At 37.3% G+C, this 17,636-nt stretch overlaps 2 protein-coding genes and 3 long non-coding RNA genes across 9 annotated transcripts; 2 read left to right on the top strand and 3 right to left on the bottom strand.

Annotated features, from left to right (window-relative positions):
• Nucleotides 1-275: 275 nt before the first annotated feature.
• On the bottom strand, nt 276-3,285 carry LOC148082190 (uncharacterized). The gene is made up of 2 exons (XR_015710920.1): nt 2,700-3,285; nt 276-1,636 (listed from the first exon to the last, which is right to left on the bottom strand). It is a non-coding gene; the product is annotated as an uncharacterized LOC148082190 (long non-coding RNA).
• Nucleotides 1,578-9,864, top strand: LOC148082188 (transcription factor 7-like 1-C). 4 transcript variants are annotated; one of them, XR_015710916.1, is made up of 10 exons: nt 1,578-1,643; nt 3,874-3,942; nt 4,020-4,355; nt 4,427-4,577; nt 4,652-4,759; nt 4,838-6,628; nt 8,799-8,867; nt 8,945-9,280; nt 9,352-9,502; nt 9,577-9,864. XR_015710916.1 is itself a non-coding variant. In XM_087789308.1 (6 exons), exons 3-6 carry the CDS (start codon nt 9,151-9,153, stop codon nt 9,805-9,807), a joined length of 414 nt encoding a protein of 137 aa, XP_087645434.1. In that variant the 5' UTR covers nt 6,563-6,628; nt 8,799-8,867; nt 8,945-9,150; the 3' UTR covers nt 9,808-9,864. The 4 variants fall into 4 exon arrangements, 2 of the variants coding, with proteins under 2 accessions (XP_087645434.1, XP_087645433.1); XR_015710917.1 differs by lacking the exon at nt 1,578-1,643 and having other exon boundaries at nt 3,378-3,942; XM_087789308.1 differs by lacking the exons at nt 1,578-1,643; nt 3,874-3,942; nt 4,020-4,355; nt 4,427-4,577; nt 4,652-4,759 and having other exon boundaries at nt 6,563-6,628; nt 8,945-9,260; nt 9,577-9,684; nt 9,763-9,864.
• Nucleotides 5,263-8,310, bottom strand: LOC148082189 (uncharacterized). The gene is made up of 2 exons (XR_015710921.1): nt 7,628-8,310; nt 5,263-6,621 (listed from the first exon to the last, which is right to left on the bottom strand). It is a non-coding gene; the product is annotated as an uncharacterized LOC148082189 (long non-coding RNA).
• A 323-nt stretch (nt 9,865-10,187) lies between the features above and the next one.
• Nucleotides 10,188-12,906, bottom strand: LOC148082187 (uncharacterized). Its single transcript, XR_015710918.1, has 2 exons — nt 12,863-12,906; nt 10,188-11,785 (listed from the first exon to the last, which is right to left on the bottom strand). It is a non-coding gene; the product is annotated as an uncharacterized LOC148082187 (long non-coding RNA).
• A 135-nt stretch (nt 12,907-13,041) lies between these two features.
• Nucleotides 13,042-15,084, top strand: LOC148082186 (transcription factor 7-like 1-C). Of its 2 annotated transcripts, XM_087788140.1 has the most exons (6): nt 13,042-13,060; nt 14,019-14,087; nt 14,165-14,500; nt 14,572-14,722; nt 14,797-14,904; nt 14,983-15,084. In XM_087788140.1, exons 3-6 carry the CDS (start codon nt 14,166-14,168, stop codon nt 15,025-15,027), a joined length of 639 nt encoding a protein of 212 aa, XP_087644266.1. In that variant the 5' UTR covers nt 13,042-13,060; nt 14,019-14,087; nt 14,165; the 3' UTR covers nt 15,028-15,084. The 2 variants fall into 2 exon arrangements, with proteins under 2 accessions (XP_087644266.1, XP_087644268.1); XM_087788142.1 differs by lacking the exon at nt 13,042-13,060 and having other exon boundaries at nt 14,011-14,087; nt 14,165-14,480.
• Nucleotides 15,085-17,636: the final 2,552 nt, after the last annotated feature.

Here is a 17,636-nt window from a genome sequence, read left to right as displayed (position 1 = left end):
GTCAATAGAATTCAACTGTGGACTCTGGCGCTGCCTTGTGACGAGGTTGTGGAGGTTTCTCTAAAGCTTATAAGTGCAAAAGTTAAGCACAACTTCAACAGTGGTCCAGGATATATAGTTAGATAATCAAAAACCATATCCCATAGCTAAGTAGTTAGTATAGTTTAACCTACAGTACACCAAACAAAAAGAACATTTATAACTTGGTTAATCTCGTGATTTAATTAAATGTAAAACCAGTTAAACTGTGCATTAGGGAATTAATGTGAATAATGTAAGCAGCTATTTAACATTTATTACAAGAAGGATTACGGACAATATCAGTCTTCATGTCTAAACCTAAAATGTTTTAGATTGTATATCAAAAGTAAGTAGACAGTCAATTTGAAATTGAACATTTTTCAACTTTTAGAAAGGAAGAGAAGAAGTGAAGACCATTTTTTAAATCATAATGAGCTTCACTCTCATAACCCCTTGTTCGCCGAGATTTCAGACAGTGATAACTTTATAAAGTAATAACTTCATCACATCTTCATGATGAGGGACTTAATGTAAATAAGTAAGTAAGTAAGTAACAGTTATTTGTAAAGCGCATTTCTGGACCAGGGTCACAAAGTGCTTGAACAATCAAAAGCAATACACAGTGAAAAAAATACATACAAATATAAAAACTCTTAACTGCATTTTTTTTTATGGGGCCCAAAATACAGATCACCAAATTCTTTATCATTCCAGAGGCTACAGTGTGTTTGGGCAGTTCTGTGCTCAACAAATGAGTTTTGACAGAATCTAAATTATATGAGATTCAGTCTAGTGAGTGTCTCTAAAACAAAAAAACGGATACTCAGGCCATCTCTACGTAAACATTTAAAAACAATAACTTGCAAAAATACAGGATAAATTTAAATTGATAAAATAAAACCAGTTTAATGGAATATTTACGCTTGATTGCCTGATTGCGGTCTTTAGGATCAAGGAGCTTCCCTGTGAGTGGCTTCTTCACAACCACAAGTGCATTGACCAACTCAGTTTCAGTTTTTAAAGGACATGAGGTATCGTGTCTCAGCTGGGTCAATGTGAATAGTACCTTCTCACCAACCGGTCTGTAATCGTTCAGCTCGCTCGGCTGGATCTTTTTCGGGACTGGAAAGATACAGGAAGTCTTCCTCAGGGTTGGCACTTTCCCCAGCCGTAGACTGAGGTTGAAGATATGCTGGAGCGGCTCAGCTAGCTCAGCAACGCAGGTCTTTAGCAGTCGAGCAGACACCTTGTCAGGACCAGCAGCCTTCCCTGGACGAATCCTCCAAAGTACATTGTGTACCTGGAGTGAGGTGAAGCTGGGAAGTGGTTGTGTGGAGCTGAGGGGGGCACAAGAAGGTGGGGCAGGTTCTGAAGGGGGCAGCAGTGAGGGTGAGGTGACCTGCTCAAACCTGTTGAAAAAGTTGTTTAGTCCGTTTGCCTCCTCCACCGTGTCCACTGCAGTCAGAGAGGCCTTGTGTCCAGTGATGGTTTTAACACCATCCCAGACCTCTCTTATTTGTTCCTCGCTCAGCTTCTCCTCCAACCTCCTCCTGTAGGTGTCCTTTGCCTCCCTCAAGCATCGCTTCACCTCCTGCTGTGGTGACCTCATGGCATCCTTGTAAGTAAGTAAGTATGTAAGTAATTTTTATTTGTACAGTGCTTTTCCAGACCAGGATCACAAAGCGCTTCAACAATCAAAATAATATTAAATAAAGTATATACTTTAAATGTCAAGATAAAACTCAACAAACGCACCCTTTCAACATTAGATCCTTATAGATCAAACTTCAAATGATTGTCAAAGAAATAGAAATAGAAATAGAAAAGCTTTATTCATCCCCAGAGGGGAAACACACTAGATCTGGAGTAGTAACAATAATTCAAACAGTTAGTGATAATGACAAATATTTTGATTTATAATTATGTCTTCAATGAAACCACAACAATAGTGCATGGGATTGTGGACAAAAATTGTCCACACGAGCCTAGTTAAGAATAATTTAAAAAAGAAATTGCAGCTGGTAAGGTAAGCACATCAGTCTTAAGGTATAAATCAACATTAAAAAGGTAATTCCAGATTATAGAAATTTACAACACTAATTATTATTTATATATTTTCTGGGTCAAATAAGAGAACAGTCTCTCTCACATGTTATTTTCTGACTGATTTAATTCATTGAAGTTATTTGGGTTGAATATAGCGTGACAAAGAATATACTGCCCTCTGCTGGACAGTTTAAGAAAACCACCGGACATTTGGTCCTAAATTCGTTGTTTTAGTAACATTGAAAAATCATTTCCAAACACTGTTTGATAACTTTTGTATCTATTTTCTATTGTTTTCTTGTGAGTGACTATGGCTGACAATGTAGGCGAAATACAGCAACATTAGCTGAGCTACAAGCTAACACCATCGATGTCGGGACGAAATCAACAAAGCTTCAAAAAATAGACTTTAAAATAGGTAATTTTACTAAACCAGACAGTGAACTGTACATTCGCCGTGTATAACACCGGAATATAACAGGTACAGTTCACGGTTTCCATTAAGGCTAACATCGGTTACAGCTAGTAGCATGTGTTGGTGTTAACCACGTGACAAGTTCAAATCCACTCTTTGAAAAAACAACTTGTATACATCGTGTCAGTTATTAAATGACAACAACATGTTTACCCACCAAACATCGCGTGGTCAACTCTGCATCCACGCGCAAAAACACGGGAACGTCACCTGCGAGCGAAACAAACACTGGCGTCTGATTGGCTCGTTCAAGCAGCAGCACCTTTGATGCGTCATTGATGACGTTAATTGACGTCAACAATGGTATTAACGATATTTCAACCTCCGTTTACCTCATTTCTTCTCGAATGTCTGGTGAGTACTAACGTTATTCAATTCACTCCACACAGGTTAAGACGGTTTTAACTGATCGAACGTAGCTTCAACTAACGCTACTAGTTAAACAACGAACTTTGAAATAAATTAAACAGAATTAATATTGTAGGCTCTGTGTAAACGAGATATAATAAGATCAACATTTATTCATATGTTAGAAAATTTCAAATGATTTTATCGTTCAATGTCAATTAAATGATAACAATGCAGCATCGAAGTGAATTATACTGACGGACAATAGTTGTTAAGGAGATTCTTCGGTGCAAGAATAATTGTTTTATTAGCACTTTATAGATGTTTATTTGTGAAGTGTACAGTTTATTTGACACTTATTTAGTAGTATCTAATAATGTGGATTGTACCAGGGATTACTTCGCATTAATGGCTAATTTCCCCAGTATTAGGTTAAAAATAACTACAAATTAATACAAATGCTGAGACTTTAAATGTGTGTGTCAAAATGACTATTTAATTAACTAATGGTTCACAGTATATATCCAAAATAACATTGTAAAAATTATTATTATTACATACATTTTATCAAAATAATATTTTGGTTTAACAGATAAATAAATAATAACAATTATAATAATAACGTAATGATAACTCCAACCCATAATGATGCACATATTCACCTGACGACGAATACCACATTGAGCTGCTGTTAGCTATTTATTTATTTAGCAAGTAATGCATTGCTATATTAGCACTCGAATGTTTCACTCCAGGTCACTTTAGTTTACAAGACACTTTATTTATTGTATCAGTCTCATTTTGTTGTACTTTATTTCACTCATGTTAACGTAAAATATTCTCAAATTAGCAACTTCCTTTTTCAATACATGTATTATTTTCATTATATTTTATATTTCCTCAACAAAACAAATATTCCTGTTTTGATTTTTACTCTACTGGCAATAAAAACATCTTCTGATTCTGAAGTCTCTACTTCTCAGGTTCAACATTGTGACTTGCTCTTGACAATTGGCGTTCTTGAAGCCTGTTTTTCCAGACTCCTGAAGAAGGTAGAGACTCATTTCTACTCAGAGTATTTATTAAAGAAGTATAATCAGCACTTTGACATTTTCAATCTCTTCTGCAGAATGTATTCAACGATGGAACTACTGCCTGTGGATCAGAGCAGCTTCTCGTTGCTGTGGAATGATCCTCAGTTGGACACAAACTGGTCCACGCTTCAGTCCGTGAATTGGGACCTTCCAGCTGCTGCTCAAGACTTTCTCGAGTTGAACCTGGAGAATCTTCTCGATGGATTCGATGTCGATAAGTTTGAGAGAGATTTGACCCTAGATGTCAACAGGACTACGGAACAGGAAAACCACCCTTTTCAATGTGGTACAGGGACAGTGCCATCATATGAAAGAACACTGTCTGAGACCTCCTGCTTCAACCTTCCTACGGCAAAGACCTGCCCATCCATGTTCGTTCTCTCACTTATTATTAAAAATATGCACATTTTAAAATTGATCTAATGATGTGATTTTCTACCAGACAAAAGTGTTGTTGTGCCAAAAGCAACAAGCCCTACGTTAGGAGACCACCCAACGCTTTCATGATCTTCATGCGGGAGAACCGGGAGAAACTCAAGAAGACCATGAAGCCCAAACACAGCGCGGAGGCCAACAGCCTCCTGGGACAAATGGTAAGTGTTTATAATACAAGTCCGAAAACTATCTGTTCCTGCTTTATTGACAGATTATTTTCCTGATTCCACAGTGGCGTGAAATGTCGTCCAATGAAAAGGCTATTTATTACCAGATGGCAAAGGACGAACATAGGATCCACGCTCAGAAATACCCTGAGTGGTCCGGCAGCGACAACTATGTAAATAATTTGACTGTCTCTCTGTCTCTTTAACTTTGATTGATTGCTTTACTAATGTTTTTTCATTATTTTGTGCAGGGAAAGAAGCAAAAGAAGCAGAGGAGAAAGAAAATTATCATCTAATGTCATCATTTAACTGCTTTATATTTTTCTATTTAAAATAAAATATTTAAAGTGAAAGTGTTGTAATGTCTTTTTCTGAATGTAAGCAGTAGCTATTGTCTATTGGTCAATAGAATTCAACTGTGGACTCTGGCGCGACCTTGTGACGAGGTTGTGGAGGTTTCTCTAAAGCTTATAAGTGCAAAAGTTAAGCACAACTTCAACAGTGGTCCAGGATATATAGTTAGATAATCAAAAACCATCTCCCATAGCTAAGTAGTTAGTATAGTTTAACCTACAGTACACCAAACAAAAAGAACATTTATAACTTGGTTAATCTCGTGATTTAATTAAATGTAAAACCAGTTAAACTGTGCATTAGGGAATTAATGTGAATAATGTAAGCAGCTATTTAACATTTATTACAAGAAGGATTACGGACAATATCAGTCTTCATGTCTAAACCTAAAATGTTTTAGATTGTATATCAAAAGTAAGTAGACAGTCAATTTGAAATTGAACATTTTTCAACTTTTAGAAAGGAAGAGAAGAAGTGAAGACCATTTTTTAAATCATAATGAGCTTCACTCTCATAACCCCTTGTTCGCCGAGATTTCAGACAGTGATAACTTTATAAAGTAATAACTTCATCACATCTTCATGATGAGGGACTTTATGTAAATAAGTAAGTAAGTAAGTAACAATTATTTGTAAAGCGCATTTCTGGACCAGGGTCACAAAGCGCTTGAACAATCAAAAGCAATACACAGTTAAAAATACATACAAATATAAAAACTCTTAACTGCATTTTTTTTTATGGGGCCCAAAATACAGATCACCAAATTCTTTATCATTCCAGAGGCTACAGTGTGTTTGGGCAGTTCTGTGCTCAACAAATGAGTTTTGACAGAATCTAAATTATATGAGATTCAGTCTAGTGAGTGTCTCTAAAACAAAAAAACGGATACTCAGGCCATCTCTACGTAAACATTTAAAAACAATAACTTGCAAAAATACAGGATAAATTTAAATTGATAAAATAAAACCAGTTTAATGGAATATTTACGCTTGATTGCCTGATTGCGGTCTTTAGGATCAAGGAGCTTCCCTGTGAGTGGCTTCTTCACAACCACAAGTGCATTGACCAACTCAGTTTCAGTTTTTAAAGGACATGAGGTATCGTGTCTCAGCTGGGTCAATGTGAATAGTACCTTCTCACCAACCGGTCTGTAATCGTTCAGCTCGCTCGGCTGGATCTTTTTCGGGACTGGAAAGATACAGGAAGTCTTCCTCAGGGTTGGCACTTTCCCCAGCCGTAGACTGAGGTTGAAGATATGCTGGAGCGGCTCAGCTAGTTCAGCAACGCAGGTCTTTAGCAGTCGAGCAGACACCTTGTCAGGACCAGCAGCCTTCCCTGGACGAATCCTCCAAAGTACATCGTGTACCTGGAGTGAGGTGAAGCTGGGAAGTGGTTGTGTGGAGCTGAGGGGGGCACAAGAAGGTGGGGCAGGTTCTGAAGCGGGCTGCAGTGAGGGTGAGGTGACCTGCTCAAACCTGTTGAAAAAGTTGTTTAGTCCGTTTGCCTCCTCCACCGTGTCCACTGCAGTCAGAGAGGCCTTGTGTCCAGTGATGGTTTTAACACCATCCCAGACCTCTCTTATTTGTTCCTCGCTCAGCTTCTCCTCCAACCTCCTCCTGTAGGTGTCCTTTGCCTCCCTCAAGCATCGCTTCACCTCCTGCTGTGGTGACCTCATGGCATCCTTGTAAGTAAGTAAGTAAGTAATTTTTATTTGTACAGCGCTTTTCCAGACCAGGATCACAAAGCGCTTCAAAAATCAAAATAATATTAAATAAAGTATATACTTTAAATGTCAAGATAAAACTCAACAAACGCACCCTTTCAACATTAGATCCTTATAGATCAAACTTCAAATGATTGTCAAAGATCTGGATTAGTAACAATAATTCAAACAGTTAGTGATAATGACAAATACTTTGATTTATAATTACGTCTTCAATGAAACCACAACAATAGTGCATGGGATTGTGGACAAAAATTGTCCACACGAGCCTAGTTAAGAATAATTTAAAAAAAGAAATTGCAGCTGGTAAGGTAAGCACATCAGTCTTAAGGTATAAATCAACATTAAAAAGGTAATTCCAGATTATAGAAATTTACAACACTAATTATTATTTATATATTTTCTGGGTCAAATAAGAGAACAGTCTCTCTCACATGTTATTTTCTGACTGATTTAATTCATTGAAGTTATTTGGGTTGAATATAGCGTGACAAAGAATATACTGCCCTCTGCTGGACAGTTTAAGAAAACCACCGGACATTTGGTCCTAAATTCGTTGTTTTAGTAACATTGAAAAATCATTTCCAAACACTGTTTGATAACTTTTGTATCTATTTTCTATTGTTTTCTTGTGAGTGACTATGGCTGACAGTGTAGGCGAAATACAGCAACATTAGCTTAGCTACAAGCTAACACCATCGATGTCGGGACGAAATCAACAAAGCTTCAAAAAATAGACTTTAAAATAGGTAATTTTACTAAACCAGACAGTGAACTGTACATTCGCCGTGTATAACACCGGAATATAACAGGTACAGTTCACGGTTTCCATTAACGGCTAACATCGGTTACAGCTAGTAGCATGTGTTGGTGTTAACCACGTGACAAGTTCAAATCCACTCTTTCAAAAAACAACTTGTATACATCGTGTCAGTTATTAAATGACAACAACATGTTTACCCACCAAATATCGCGTGGTCAACTCTGCATCCACGCGCAAAAACACGGGAACGTCACCAGCGAGCGAAACAAACACTGGCGTCTGATTGGCTCGTTCAAGCAGCAGCACCTTTGATGCGTCATTGATGACGTTAATTGACGTCAACAATGGTATTAACGATATTTCAACCTCCGTTTACCTCATTTCTTCTCGAATGTCTGGTGAGTACTAACGTTATTCAATTCACTCCACACAGGTTAAGACGGTTTTAACTGATCGAACGTAGCTTCAACTAACGCTACTAGTTAAACAACGAACTTTGAAATAAATTAAACAGAATTAATATTGTAGGCACTGTGTAAACGAGATATAATAAGATCAACATTTATTCATATGTTAGAAAATTTCAAATGATTTTATCGTTCAATGTCAATTAAATGATAACAATGCAGCATCGAAGTGAATTATACTGACGGACAATAGTTGTTAAGGAGATTCTTCGGTGCAAGAATAATTGTTTTATTAGCACTTTATAGATGTTCATTTGTGAAGTGTACAGTTTATTTGACACTTATTTAGTAGTATCTAATAATGTGGATTGTACCAGGGATTACTTCGCATTAATGGCTAATTTCACCAGTATTAGGTTAAAAATAACTACAAATGAATACAAATGCTGAGACTTTAAATGTGTGTGTCAAAATGACTATTTAATTAACTAATGGTTCACAGTATATATCCAAAATAACATTGTAAAAATTATTATTATTACATACATTTTATCAAAATAATATTTTGGTTTAACAGATAAATAAATAATAACAATAATAATAACGTAATGATAACTCCAACCCATAATGATGCACATATTCACCTGACGACGAATACCACATTGAGCTGCTGTTAGCTATTTATTTATTTAGCAAGTAATGCATTGCTATATTAGCACTCGAATGTTTCACTCCAGGTCACTTTAGTTTACAAGACACTTTATTTATTGTATCAGTCTCATTTTGTTGTACTTTATTTCACTCATGTTAACGTAAAATATTCTCAAATTAGCAACTTCCTTTTTCAATACATGTATTATTTTCATTATATTTTATATTTCCTCAACCAAACAAATATTCCTGTTTTGATTTTTACTCTACTGGCAATAAAAACATCTTCTGATTCTGAAGTCTCTACTTCTCAGGTTCAACATTGTGACTTGCTCTTGACAATTGGCGTTCTTGAAGCCTGTTTTTCCAGACTCCTGAAGAAGGTAGAGACTCATTTCTACTCAGAGTATTTATTAAAGAAGTATAATCAGCACTTTGACATTTTCAATCTCTTCTGCAGAATGTATTCAACGATGGAACTACTGCCTGTGGATCAGAGCAGCTTCTCGTTGCTGTGGAATGATCCTCAGTTGGACACAAACTGGTCCACGCTTCAGTCCGTGAATTGGGACCTTCCAGCTGCTGCTCAAGACTTTCTCGAGTTGAACCTGGAGAATCTTCTCGATGGATTCGATGTTGACAAGTTTGAGAGAGATTTGACCCTAGATGTCAACAGGACTACGGAACAGGAAAACCACCCTTTTCAATGTGGTACAGGGACAGTGCCATCATATGAAAGAACACTGTCTGAGACCTCCTACTTCAATCTTCCTACGGTGAAGACCTGCCCATCCATGTTCGTTCTCTCACTTGTTATTATAAATATGCACATTTTACAATTTATCTAATGATGTGATTTTCTACCAGACAAAAGTGTTGTTGTGCCAAAAGCAACAAGCCCTACGTTAGGAGACCACCCAACGCTTTCATGATCTTCATGCGGGAGAACCGGGAGAAACTCAAGAAGACCATGAAGCCCAAACACAGCGCGGAGGCCAACAGCCTCCTGGGACAAATGGTAAGTGTTTATAATACAAGTCCGAAAACTATCTGTTCCTGCTTTATTGACAGATTATTTTCCTGATTCCACAGTGGCGTGAAATGTCGTCCAATGAAAAGGCTATTTATTACCAGATGGCAAAGGACGAACATAGGATCCACGCTCAGAAATACCCTGAGTGGTCCGGCAGCGACAACTATGTAAATAATTTGACTGTCTCTCTGTCTCTTTAACTTTGATTGATTGCTTTACTAATGTTTTTTCATTATTTTGTGCAGGGAAAGAAGCAAAAGAAGCAGAGGAGAAAGAAAATTATCATCTAATGTCATCATTTAACTGCTTTATATTTTTCTATTTAAAATAAAATATTTAAAGTGAAAGTGTTGTAATGTCTTTTTCTGAATGTAAGCAGTAGCTATTGTCTATTGGTCAATAGAATTCAACTGTGGACTCTGGCGCTGCCTTGTGACGAGGTTGTGGAGGTTTCTCTAAAGCTTATAAGTGCAAAAGTTAAGCACAACTTCAACAGTGGTCCAGGATATATAGTTAGATAATCAAAAACCATATCCCATAGCTAAGTAGTTAGTATAGTTTAACCTACAGTACACCAAACAAAAAGAACATTTATAACTTGGTTAATCTCGTGATTTAATTAAATGTAAAACCAGTTAAACTGTGCATTAGGGAATTAATGTGAATAATGTAAGCAGCTATTTAACATTTATTACAAGAAGGATTACGGACAATATCAGTCTTCATGTCTAAACCTAAAATGTTTTAGATTGTATATCAAAAGTAAGTAGACAGTCAATTTGAAATTGAACATTTTTCAACTTTTAGAAAGGAAGAGAAGAAGTGAAGACCATTTTTTAAATCATAATGAGCTTCACTCTCATAACCCCTTGTTCGCCGAGATTTCAGACAGTGATAACTTTATAAAGTAATAACTTCATCACATCTTCATGATGAGGGACTTAATGTAAATAAGTAAGTAAGTAAGTAACAGTTATTTGTAAAGCGCATTTCTGGACCAGGGTCACAAAGTGCTTGAACAATCAAAAGCAATACACAGTTAAAAATACATACAAATATAAAAACTCTTAACTGCATTTTTTTTATGGGGCCCAAAATACAGATCACCAAATTCTTCATCATTCCAGAGGCTACAGTGTGTTTGGGCAGTTCTGTGCTCAACAAATTAGTTTTGACAGAATCTAAATTATATGAGATTCAGTCTAGTGAGTGTCTCTAAAACAAAAAAACGGATACTCACGCCATCTCTACGTAAACATTTAAAAACAATAACTTGCAAAAATACAGGATAAATTTAAATTGATAAAATAAAACCAGTTTAATGGAATATTTACGCTTGATTGCCTGATTGCGGTCTTTAGGATCAAGGAGCTTCCCTGTGAGTGGCTTCTTCACAACCATAAGTGCATTGACCAACTCAGTTGACTCAGTTTTTAAAGGACATGAGGTATCGTGTCTCAGCTGGGTCAATGTGAATAGTACCTTCTCACCAACCGGTCTGTAATCGTTCAGCTCGCTCGGCTGGATCTTTTTCGGGACTGGAAAGATACAGGAAGTCTTCCTCAGGGTTGGCACTTTCCCCAGCCGTAGACTGAGGTTGAAGATATGCTGGAGCGGCTCAGCTAGTTCAGCAACGCAGATCTTTAGCAGTCGAGCAGACACCTTGTCAGGACCAGCAGCCTTCCCTGGACGAATCCTCCAAAGTACATTGTGTACCTGGAGTGAGTAGAAGCTGGGAAGTGGTTGTGTGGAGCTGAGGGGGGCACAAGAAGGTGGGGCAGGTTCTGAAGCGGGCTGCAGTGAGGGTGAGGTGACCTGCTCAAACCTGTTGAAAAAGTTGTTTAGTCCGTTTGCCTCCTCCACCGTGTCCACTGCAGTCAGAGAGGACCTGGGCTTGTGTCCAGTGATGGTTTTAACACCATCCCAGACCTCTCTTATTTGTTCCCCACTCAGCTTCTCCTCCAACCTCCTCCTGTAGGTGTCCTTTGCCTCCCTCAAGCATCGCTTCACCTCCTGCTGTGCTGATCTCATGGCGTCCTTGTCCCTGCTCCTGAAAGCCACTTTCTTCCTGTTAAGGACATCCTTGACCTCCTTTGTTACCCACGGTTTATTATTAGGGTAACAACGGACAGTCTCAGCAGGGGCGACAAGTCCAAGTAGAAATTTAAATAATCCATTAGACAGTGTGTCTGACCCTCGATGTCCTCACCATGAGACTTCAGCAGCACATCCCAGTCTGTGGTGTCAAAGCAGTCTCTGAACGGCTCCCTGGATGAAAAAAACTGTTTCATCAAATCTATTAACATCCAGAAAGACTTCATTTCATCTACCGCTATTCATGTTCGGGACGCGGGGCTAGCAACTTCCGCCATGACTTTCCTCGCCCCAGATGCATTGTCCAAAGAAAAACACTTTCTCTTTTTTTTTGTTTTGATTTGCTTCTAATTCATAAATTACTAAAAAAAAAAAAACGCACACTTTCAACATTAGATTCTTATAGATCAAACTTCAAATTATTTTCAAAGATCTGGATTAGTAACAATAATTCAAACAGTTAGTGATAATGACAAATATTTTGATTTATCATTATGTCTTCAATGAAACCACAACAATAGAGCATGGGATCTGGACAAAAATTGTCCACACAAGCCTAGTTAAGAATAATTTAAAAAAAACTTGCAGCTGGTAAAAAGGTAAGCACATCAGTCTTAAGGTATAAATCAACATTAAAAAGGTAATTCCAGATTATAGAAATTTACAACACTAATTATTATTTATATATTTTCTGGGTCAAATAAGAGAACAGTCTCTCTCACATGTTATTTTCTGACTGATTTAATTCATTGAAGTTATTTGGGTTGAATATAGCGTGACAAAGAATATACTGCCCTCTGCTGGACAGTTTAAGAAAACCACCGGACATTTGGTCCTAAATTCGTTGTTTTAGTAACATTGAAAAATCATTTCCAAACACTGTTTGATAACTTTTGTATCTATTTTCTATTGTTTTCTTGTGAGTGACTATGGCTGACAATGCAGGCGAAATACAGCAACATTAGCTTAGCTACAAGCTAACACCATCGATGTCGGGACTAAATCAACAAAGCTTCAAAAAATAGACTTTAAAATAGGTAATTTTACTAAACCAGACAGTGAACTGTACATTCGCCGTGTATAACACCGGAATATAACAGGTACAGTTCACGGTTTCCATTAAGGCTAACATCGGTTACAGCTAGTAGCATGTGTTGGTGTTAACCACGTGACAAGTTCAAATCCACTCTTTCAAAAAACAACTTGTATACATCGTGTCAGTTATTAAATGACAACAACATGTTTACCCACCAAACATCGCGTGGTCAACTCTGCATCCACGCGCGAAAAACACGGGAACGTCACCTGCGAGCGAAACAAACACTGGCGTCTGATTGGCTCGTTCAAGCAGCAGCACCTTTGATACGTCATTGGTGACGTTAATTGACGTCAACAATGGTATTAACGATATTTTAACCTCCGTTTACCTCATTTCTTCTCGAATGTCTGGTGAGTACTAACGTTATTCAATTCACTCCACACAGGTTTAGACGGTTTTAACTGATCGAACGTAGCTTCAACTAACGCTACTAGTTAAACAACGAACTTTGAAATAAGTTAAACAGAATTAATATTGTAGGCACTGTGTAAACGAGATATAATAAGATCAACATTTATTTCAAATGATTTAATCGTCCAATGTCAATTAAATGATAACAATGCAGCATCCAAGTGAATTATACAGACGGACAATAGTTGTTAAGGAGATTCTTCGGTGCTAGATTAATTGTTTTGTTAGGCCTTTTTTTATTTGTGAAGTGTACATTTTATTTGACACTTATTTAGTAGTATCTATCAATATGGATTGTACCAGGCATAACTTCGCATTAATGGCTAATTTCCCCAGTATTAGGTAAAAATAGCTAGAAATTAATACAAATGCTGAGACTTTAAATGTGTGTCAAAATTTATATTTAATTAACTAATGGTTCACAGTATATATCCAAAATAACATGGAAAAATTATTATTATTACATACATTTTATCAAAATAATTTTTTGGTTTAACAGATAAATAAATAATAACAATAATAATAATAATAATAACGTAATGATAACTCCAACCCATAATGATGCACATATTCACCTGACGACGAATACCACATTGAGCTGCTGTTAGCTATTTATTTATTTAGCAAGTAATGCATTGCTATATTAGCACTCGAATGTTTCACTCCAGGTCACTTTAGTTTACAAGACACTTTATTTATTGTATCAGTCTCATTTTGTTGTACTTTATTTCACTCATGTTAACGTAAAATATTCTCAAATTAGCAACTTCCTTTTTCAATACATTGTATTATTTTCATTATATTTTATATTTCCACAACAAAACAAATATTCCTGTTTTGATTTTTACTCTACTGGCAATAAAAACATCTTCTGATTCTGAAGTCTCTCCTTCTCAGGTTCAACATTGTGACTTGCTCTTGACAATTGGCGTTCTTGAAGCCTGTTTTTCCAGACTCCTGAAGAAGGTAGAGACTCATTTCTACTCCGATTATTTATTAAAGAAGTATAATCAGCACTTTGACATTTTCAATCTCTTCTGCAGAATGTATTCAACGATGGAACTACTGCCTGTGGATCAGAGCAGCTTCTCGTTGCTGTGGAATGATCCTCAGTTGGACACAAACTGGTCCACGCTTCAGTCCGTGAATTGGGACCTTCCAGCTGCTGCTCAAGACTTTCTCGAGTTGAACCTGGAGAATCTTCTCGATGGATTCGATGTTGACAAGTTCGAGAGAGATTTGACCCTAGATGTCAACAGGACTACGGAACAGGAAAACCACCATTTTCAATGTGGTACAGGGACAGTGCCATCATATGAAAGAACACTGTCTGAGACCTCCTACTTCAATCTTCCTACGGTGAAGACCTGCCCATCCATGTTCGTTCTCTCACTTATTATTATAAATATGCACATTTTACAATTGATCTAATGATGTGATTTTCTACCAGACAAAAGTGTTGTTGTGCCAAAAGCAACAAGCCCTACGTTAGGAGACCACCCAACGCTTTCATGATCTTCATGCGGGAGAACCGGGAGAAACTCAAGAAGACCATGAAGCCCAAACACAGCGCGGAGGCCAACAGCCTCCTGGGACAAATGGTAAGTGTTTATCATACAAGTCCGAAAACTATCTGTTCCTGCTTTATTGACAGATTATTTTCCTGATTCCACAGTGGCGTGAAATGTCGTCCAATGAAAAGGCTATTTATTACCAGATGGCAAAGGACGAACATAGGATCCACGCTCAGAAATACCCTGAGTGGTCCGGCAGCGACAACTATGTAAATAATTTGACTGTCTCTCTGTCTCTTTAACTTTGATTGATTGCTTTACTAATGTTTTTTCATTATTTTGTGCAGGGAAAGAAGCAAAAGAAGCAGAGGAGAAAGAAAATTATCGTCTAATGTCATCATTTAATTGCTTTATATTTTTCTATTTAAAATAAAATATTTAAAGTGAAAGTGTTGTAATGTCTTTTTCTGAATGTAAGCAGTAGCTATTGTCTATTGGTCAATAGAATTCAACTGTGGACTCTGGCGCGACCTTGTGACGAGGTTGTGGAGGTTTCTCTAAAGCTTGTAGGTGCAAAAGTTAAGCACAACTTCAACAGTGGTCCAGTATATATAGTTAGATAATCAAAAACCATCTCCCATAGCTAAGTAGTTAGTATAGTTTAACCTACAGTACACCAAACAAAAACAACATTTATAACGTCGTTAATCTTGTGATTTAATTAAATGTAAAACCAGTTAAACTGTGCATTATGGAATTAATGTGAATAATGTAGAGCAGCTATTTAACATTTATTCAGTAGTACCTTCTCATGGAAATATTCCAAATCCTTGAACTTTTGCTGGCAGCTAACACTGCCTTAATTAAGTCCAGGTCATGCTTTTATCCCAAGAACTGATGGGGCTTGAGTATCCATGATGTCGAAGTCTAGTTGACTGACAATGTTCTCCTCCATAGCTTGCCTGTCTCAACATAGTGGTCTGCCCTTCTCTTTTAGGCTGTGGTATTTGTTCAGGAGAATCTAGTGTCCAACTTTAATTTAAATGTTGTTTTTACAATTTGGCAGTTTAGTATCTGCGTAACATTTCCTGTTTATAAGTCATTTTTTGTGTAACTGCATCCATAAAAAAAAGTTAATTTCACTCACTATGTGTTGTCTTTTTCATCAACCACATGCAATGATTTGTGATTGAGCTTTTCACATTTGGAGTATTGGTCACCTCTTGTTGGGCAGCTTTTCTTGTCTCTGTAAACTTCATTTCCACCGTAGCAGGAGGTTCCAATGTGCTACTGACTACCCTGCTCGTCTTAAAACCTCCTCTGTCCTCCAGCGTGTCTGTGGGTTGCCATGGTTGCAGCGCTGCTTGATGTGAGACTTTGTTTCTGCCAAACACGACGCAGTGGCGGACCATCTCATCCTCATTTGCAATGGCACAGTCTTTCAAAAGCAGGTACAAGTGTGTAACTTATATCTAGCAAATATGGTGTTTTCTTTGGGATCACGTATTCACTGAAGTGGTTTTTGTTGTTTTCTAGCCGTTTACCTTCTGAATTAGAGTCCATGTGTTGAAAATATTTCCACCTTGATTTTCTGGAACTCCTGTTGTGTTATCAGTTTTATCTTGACCTTTAAAGTATATACTTTATTGAATATTGTTTTGATTGTTTAAGCGCTTTGTGACCCTGGTCCGGAAAAGCGCTATACAAATAAAAATGTCTTACTTACTTACTTACCTTTCTCTCTACTCCAAAGAAGCATGTAACTGTACTTCCACCTCTTCTCTCTTGCTGTTGACTGGAAAGGAGAACAGCTCTGTCTGTTGCCTAGATTTCCTCCACTTCTTCCAGTCAGGGGACTTCCAATTAATCCTCGGCTGAGGTACTCCAGCATCAACTCTATTCCGACACCATTCTCGATTTTATAAAATATTCCACATTCATTTTAAGAACCGTAGCCAGTTTCATCTCTTGGTTTGCTTTAAAGCATGTAACATGTTGGGATGAAGAGGATACTTTCCCGGTTTTCAATAAACAACATCACTGCGGTTATTTTGAATGTGTTTGGTGAATAATATTTAAAGGGTCGGAAAACATACCTGTACTGGCTGCAGTCTTTGTTACTATAGTTACATCAACACGCAACGACAACACAAGGTAGTTTGTCGACACAGATTTGTTCATGTTAATCAGAGCTGCTGCGATCCAGAGACTTCAGGACCATCCTGCGTCAGCATGAAGGACAATCTCTGGTAGTTTTCCAAGTCGACTTAAGGCCTGGATCAGTAACAACGCTGTACACCCGCCAACCTGTGAGTGAGTTTTATGGGTTGGTTCTTCAATCCAGAGAATTTGGCAGCTGTTGATCCCAAACAAAGACTCTTTTGTTTCTTTTGGAACTTAACCAACTTGGTGTGTGTGTGTGCTTGTGTGTATCTGTCTGTGTGTGACTGTGTCTGCATGATTTTATCAGTCTATGTGTGTATGTCTGTGTGTATCAATCTGTTTGTTAGTATGTCTGCATGTGTGTATCTGTGTCTGTGTGTCTGTTTGTGTGTGTATTTTTCTTTGTGTGTAAGTGGGTTTGTGTGTCTGCATGTTTGTATCTGTAAGTGTGAGGTGGGTGACATGTCCTCGATCCCAATGATAACTAAAAACATTTCCTTCGTCATTTATATAAAGTTTATTAAAGCCAAAAAATAATTATAGATACAAACAAATCCAAAACGTATACCTATTTTGGTGTATAAAGATGTGACGAGATGTCAAGGTAAAAAACGGGGTTCTTCCTCAGTTTCTCTCAAATCTAACCCCAAAATTCTTCTAATTTACTTAAATGGTACCAAGAGCCACCTAGTGTGCTTCCAAAAAGGTACCTCAACAAAAAGTGTTATATGTCTGAGTCTAACAATATAGCTGCTAATTTGTGTATGTGTCACTGTATTGGTATGTGTGTGTGCGTCTTTGTTTCTTTGTGTTTTTATGTGTGTCCGTGTATGGATAT

Source organism: Callionymus lyra, chromosome 4 (genome assembly GCF_982586985.1).
Source record: "Callionymus lyra chromosome 4, fCalLyr1.hap1.1, whole genome shotgun sequence".
In the NCBI taxonomy this organism is placed as follows: Eukaryota; Metazoa; Chordata; class Actinopteri; order Syngnathiformes; family Callionymidae; genus Callionymus; species Callionymus lyra.
Note: the sequence above shows the minus strand (reverse complement) of the source record. Positions and strands in the feature narration are given on the sequence as shown.